The sequence below is a fragment of the Oncorhynchus tshawytscha genome, linkage group LG15 (genome assembly GCF_018296145.1).
Source record: "Oncorhynchus tshawytscha isolate Ot180627B linkage group LG15, Otsh_v2.0, whole genome shotgun sequence".
NCBI classification, from domain to species: Eukaryota; Metazoa; Chordata; class Actinopteri; order Salmoniformes; family Salmonidae; genus Oncorhynchus; species Oncorhynchus tshawytscha.
Genome location: NC_056443.1, coordinates 21,869,380 through 21,875,623, shown reverse-complemented (window position 1 = coordinate 21,875,623; position 6,244 = coordinate 21,869,380). Strand labels below are relative to the sequence as shown.

The 6,244-nt window shown below is 46.2% G+C and overlaps 1 protein-coding gene across 2 annotated transcripts; it reads left to right on the top strand.

Annotated features, from left to right (window-relative positions):
* The first annotated feature begins 640 nt into the window (after window positions 1-640).
* On the top strand, window positions 641-5,386 carry LOC112232755 (B-cell lymphoma 6 protein homolog). Of its 2 annotated transcripts, none has more exons than XM_024399970.2 (11): window positions 641-929; window positions 1,254-1,340; window positions 1,472-1,698; window positions 2,085-2,330; window positions 2,661-2,852; window positions 2,997-3,389; window positions 3,527-3,642; window positions 3,788-3,934; window positions 4,134-4,276; window positions 4,453-4,590; window positions 4,902-5,386. In XM_024399970.2, the coding sequence occupies exons 2-11, from the start codon at window positions 1,308-1,310 to the stop codon at window positions 5,040-5,042; spliced, it is 1,776 nt and encodes a 591-aa protein (XP_024255738.1). In that variant the 5' UTR covers window positions 641-929; window positions 1,254-1,307; the 3' UTR covers window positions 5,043-5,386. The 2 variants fall into 2 exon arrangements, with proteins under 2 accessions (XP_024255738.1, XP_024255739.1); XM_024399971.2 differs by having other exon boundaries at window positions 646-929; window positions 3,788-3,925.
* Window positions 5,387-6,244: the final 858 nt, after the last annotated feature.

The following is a 6,244-nucleotide window of genomic DNA, read 5'->3' as shown; positions in this document are numbered from 1 at the left end:
CCTCTAAGTGCCCATAACACGTTGGCCTCTCCCCTCAGACAGTAGGCCAGAAGCTTCCGGAAGACTTTACGGAGAGCTCATAACTTTACGTTCACCTGGATCTGTCACCTCAGAAATATACTCTTTATGACTGCATGACGAAGAGGTATACAATATGTCATATGCGAGTCTCTGTCTGATTTTCACACAGATTTTGCTGTATGCTCACCCTAAGTTGCAGTGAGTTGAGTAAGGATACTATATGCGTCTGGTGTGAAAGCCTGATGTATGTGGAAGTGCAACGTTAAATCCATCAAGTCAATGGCTTCTGCTCTGTCTATACAATGTTACATTTCAAGAATGGTCCCTTCTCTGATATCTGAAGAGCCTCAGTTCCCGAGGGGCAGGTTGTGAGTTTGGAACAAGGTTTGTTTATCTAACATGTAGGTGTTCTTTAACTTCCTGGAGAGGGTTCATGGGGAGGAAGGCGTTGGTGGTGGAGGATGGAGGATGGTCTTCTCTGACCCTAAGGTTCAGCTCCTGGAGAGCCTCACCCTCAGCAACATAATCGCTATTCCCTTCGGATCCTCATATATATTTGTTCTACTCAGACCACTTTCCTGCCATTACTTTGTTTGCAGAGACTATGGGGTTAGAAAAACTAATAGTCCACTAAAAATACCCTGCCGGGTGGCCTTTTCCTGCAGGCAGCACAGCTTCCAGGGTACGTGTGGGCCGTTGAGGAAAGAGGACATGAGTGGAGCTGGTCTGCATGCGGCTTCCTGCGCTATGTTATAAAGACTCCCCTCCCTCCGGCTAACCTCCACAGTCTTTCTCAGACAGCTGTGGTAGGTTATATCTTGGGATAGCTATATTGAGGTAGCTGACAGTTGAACTGAGGGTTGCGAGGTCAGCATTGTGCACATTGGTTCTCGTCCCTGCTGGTCGGGGTGAGTGGTTACCTAGATGTTTATTTAAGGGTTCGATCATGTTTCATGATGTTTGATAACATATAGGGGTTGCCTGGATTGGTGTGATTGAAACCGGCGTCAGGGATGCTCGTTATACCACTTTTCTGTCTAAAAGTACATTCTATCAACATGGTTTCACCCGGAGGGCGAATTATGTTGTTGATAAGAATCTATTTTTGTGGCTATTTCTTTTTTGTTGTTGGTATTTTTCATGATGTAATGAGATCCATATCTTGTTGTGCATGAAGTATTTCATATTAAGTTGCATTATGTTTCAGTGTCGTCATGTTTTGCTTCCTGCAGGTACGAGTAGGGAGCTGGTCTCACCTAACAGAGGCATCCAGGAGACTGCCCTCTATGTATTCTCTAGCTGGTGCCTTCCTCAACAAGGTAGGTCAATGTGAGAGAGCTGCACTTTTACTGGGACAGTACATTGTACATTTTAGAAACTTTAATATAACACATAGTGCCATTGCAACTCTACCGTTATATATCTTTTTCCTTCCTCTCCCAAACAAAAGATGAGCAAGATCCAGGTGGTGGAGGGATACCAGGTTGGTGGAAGGCGTGCGGTGGTGGCGTCTGATGCGTCTGCTGCGGAGGGATATGTGAAGGAGTTTACGCGCCACTCCAACGACGTCCTGCTGAATCTGAATGAGCTGAGGCACCGGAACATTCTGACCGATGCCACCCTCATGGTGGGCACTGCCCAACTGCAGGCTCACTGTGCTGTGCTCATTGCCTGCAGGTCAGCTCAGAGGATAATATGCATTGTAATCTTCTTGTTCTTGTTCTTCTTGTTCTTGTTCTTCTTGTTCTTTTTCTTCTTGTTCTTCTTGTTCTTGTTCTTCTTGTTCTTGTTCTTCTTGTTCTTGTTCTTCTTGTTCTTGTTCTTCTTGTTCTTGTTCTTCTTGTTCTTGTTCTTCTTGTTCTTGTTCTTCTTGTTCTTGTTCTTCTTGTTCTTGTTCTTCTTGTTCTTGTTCTTCTTGTTCTTGTTCTTCTTGTTCTTGTTCTTCTTGTTCTTGTTCTTCTTGTTCTTGTTCTTCTTGTTCTTGTTCTTCTTGTTCTTGTTCTTCTTGTTCTTTTTCTTCTTGTTCTTGCACTAAATTGCACATTCTGTCCTCTCTCTCTCAGTGGGTTCTTCTACTCCCTGTACTGCCATCGTGTGTCCTCCCCCGTACAGAGTGGTGCTGGAGGCCAGGCCCTAACCCTGTCTCTCCCTGACTCCCTGGACCCCTCCAGCGTCTCCCTGCTTCTGGACTTCATGTACACCTCCCGGCTGCCTCTCACGTCACACACCGTCCCCGGGGTGCTCGCCGTCGCCACCTACCTGCAGATGGACCACGTGGCTGACACCTGCAGAGCTTTCATGTTACACATGTGAGCCCCTTTTTTCTATAAGTCTATGGGTGAGCCTTGGGGGGTGGGAGGTAAGAGAGTGATGTTGCTAGCTAACAGGATAAACTAAAATCACCCATGGGGAAAGTTTACTGAAAATAGACTGAAATACCGTGTCACCTAGAGACTTTGGGGTAGACTTGAATAGGCAGTTAGCTGTAAATGTTTTAAGCTTTAAATAGGCTGCTAAATCTGTCCTACAGGCGCCATGGCTGCTGGTCGAAACTATGTTAAAGAATCCTTTACCTATGGTCTATTGTTAATTGGTTTTGACTGGCGTTACCTGACAGTTCCTTTTGTTTCCCCACACAGTGAGAGGATGAGAGGGACTCCCCCTCAAGTGGAGCTGGACTCCACGGTGTCTGCAGTGTTTGAGGCACCCTCAGGGGGAGTTCCTCCCAGTCCCCCTATCAATGGAAGACCCCGCCCGTCTGTTCTCGCTGTCTCCACCCCCTCACAGCCCGCAGCGGAGGCTGAGGGCCATATTTGCCCTGACTCAGCCAGGTGAGAGAGAGAGAGAGAGAGAGAGTGTGTGTGTACATGTGTCTGCTTATCTCTTTGTCAGTACCATGTGTGTGCGTTTGTCTCTATGTGCCATTGTCTATGTTCAGTTTGCTCATTACATGAGTTCCTTTTTTTCTCCTGCAGGGTCCCTGGAGACATCCGGGCCTCTCTGCAGCCAGGGACTTTCCTGACCCGTAAGCCCAGGACAAAGGAACTAAAGTTGGAGCCTGAATCCCCTCTCCCCACACCCTCTCCAGAAAGCCCATCCCGCTCCAGCTGCCAGCCCAACTCTCCTGCTGAGTCCAAAACCTGTAACCTGGGTGAACCCAAGAACAGCCCTGACCCTAAGGCGTGCAACTGGAAGAAGTACAAGTACATCGTCCTCAATCCATTCTGTGCCATAACCACGGTGAAGGAGGAGGAGCCTGAGGAGGTCGAGCAGCAGCTTAGGCACACCCCCACCTCTGATAGGATGGAGGTGACATTGAAGCCAACTATAGAGGCATGGCCAGGGGAAGGATCTGGCCAAAATGACAGGTGTGTTGTCAATATTTTGCAATACTGGTATTTTAAAACCAACAAGTCATATTGACCAAATAAACTATCCAAGGAGATAGTTTAAATGGGCTAACTTGGCACTGATGTGGACAATATGACTATGTTCTGTCTTCCAGGCACGTCTCCTGCTATGATGTCCCTGGCCGTAGCCCTCCTCTGGTGCCCCTCACAGGGCTGTCAGCACACTCTGCAGACCACCCCATGGAGCCTCCCACCCACAAGGAAGGAACAGGTACTACAGCAGTTACTACAACCTAAAACACTTATTTTCTCCGGCTAAACAGTGAGAGATCATACTTGTGTTGTATGCTTACAATGTACATACGTGTCACATGTGAGATACGTATTTGTATATATTTTCTGCCCCTCCCTGTCAGCCTCGCCTTGCTATCTGGCACCACGCCCATTGCAGCCAGAGGCTGCCCATCACTGCCAACACCCAATCAAGCGCAAGAATTACGGCTTGCCATTCCGTTACTCCGACAACCTGAGCGTGATAAAGGCTGTCTGCACAGGTAAGGCAGGTAACCAATGACATCTGATGATGTGGCCATTTGACATACAAACCTCCATGACATGATGTTTGAGTGCCATTTATTACCAAAGTAACGAACAGAGGCATTGCAGCAGTTTGGACAGTTATGCATTATGACTGCAGTTGATTATCCCCATAGGTAGTTGATGTGTGTGTTTCATTGAACTTCTCGTTTCCTTCTTTTCCAGCCCCTGCTGCCGGCGACAAGCCGTACCGCTGCAACGTGTGTGGCGCCCAGTTCAACCGGCCCGCCAATTTGAAGACCCACTCTCGCATCCACTCTGGAGAGAAGCCCTACCACTGTGATACCTGCGGGACCCGATTCGTTCAGGTGAGGACCCACCACAGATGAGGGACAGGTGTTGAACAGAGGGTGTGTGTGTGTGTGTGCAGGAACAAAGTGTAAGGTCGAAGTCAAAGTTGTTGGTTGATGTTATAGCCATGTTATGTTATACGTTATTTATCAATGTTCATTTGGCTGACCCGTGCACGTGTGTTAACCTACAGGTGGCCCACCTGCGAGCCCATGTTCTGATTCACACAGGGGAGAAGCCCTATCCCTGTCACACCTGTGGCACTCGCTTCCGTCACCTGCAGACCCTGAAGAGCCACCTGCGTATTCACACGGGCGAGAAGCCTTACACTGTGAGTACATCACTCACACCTTACAAGGAACTGCATTGTTGGTTAACGACTTGAGAGTAAGAATTTCCTGGTAAGGTCTACACCTGTGGTATTTCTGCGCATGTGACGAATACAATTTGATTTGACACACACATTCGTGTGCAGACAGACACACATATGCACGCAGGTGCGCCGCACACCTCTTGTGTTTGACCTCTTGCAATACAAACAGTTGTTCCATGACGAAATAGATCATTTGTCTGTTTACAACCATCAACAACATTTTGTTGCCATGACATTGCTCTCTCCCCTCCCCTCCCTCTCTCTCCCAGTGTGAGAAGTGTGACCTGCACGTCCGCCACAAGAGCCAGCTGCGTCTCCACCTGAGGCAGAAGCACGGCGCCGTCACCAACAACAAGATCCACTACAAGGTCCTGGCCGACCCCTACCAGTCCATCCTGCAGGCCTGTTAAATGTCTTCCCTTTGAACCCGGACTTTAACCCCTAACCCCATTATAACACCTAAACATATAGTTGGAAGTACATGGGTCCTGTATGTGATTAGCCAATCAAGCCATGATGTTCTAATATGATTTGGGGAAAGACAGCAGGACCAGAGATCTGCGCTGATATGTAGATAGCATGCTGATGCCTGTCCTCTATATGCTGTCAGTGAGGCACATATGAGTTAGGTCAGTATAACCTGGATCTTGTCAAGAGTTACTGGGAGTAGTATGGAATGTTTTTGTAGCCCATCAGTTTGAGAGAGAGAGAGAGAGAGAGAGAGAGAGAGAGAGAGAGAGAGAGAGAGAGAGATTTAAGAACATGAAATTAGGATTTGACTGTATTAGAGTGATAGAGAGAATGATGTAGTAAATTGCTATGAGGTTGGGAGCTGTAGAAATGGATAGAGCACGTGAAAGAAAGTTTTATTTATTTCCCAGTCTCACAGGTATTTTTAGGGACTGGGACACATTGGGGATCGTTGAGTATTTGGAAGGGATACTACAAAGATGTCATTGCATAACAATATAGACAAGGATAGGTCAAAGTTCATGATGCCCTCAGCACTAACGTGTGAATAGACTACCCTGATTGTGATAGCTTTTTAACTCATGTTTATTTTTTACATACTCGGGGCTTTTGTATAATGATGTGATCATATTGGATCAGATATTTGCCTGTTACATCCCTGCTGTGTTTTTCTAAAGCTTTTTATTTAAATGTAAGATTATAACTTGTCATCCGTGATTAATTATAATTTTATTTCGGAGTCCAAGCAGGCACAGGACTTCCGTCTCTTGTATATGAAGGAATATGGGCTCTCAGAGCATAAAAGCTAAATATTGCTACTGTAAAAAATGGATGAGAGATGATATTGATATCTGAAATTGTACGGTGTTCTTTTGCTGGACAAAGACAAGGACTGTTTTATACCAATTAAATGAAATTGATTGCCATTAACTACAAATGAGTTGTATCTTTTTAAGTTGTACTGTATGTGTTGAACGTGTGAGGACTAAATAACATACCCCCTGGAGATGGCTTGTGTATGCCTAAGTACCTGTACCACCGTTAAGGAAACAACAATATGGTACTACTGTATTTATCTGAAAAGATTCAGACATAAGATATGGATGCAATCTAAATATTCAATATAATTTTGGACTCGGCA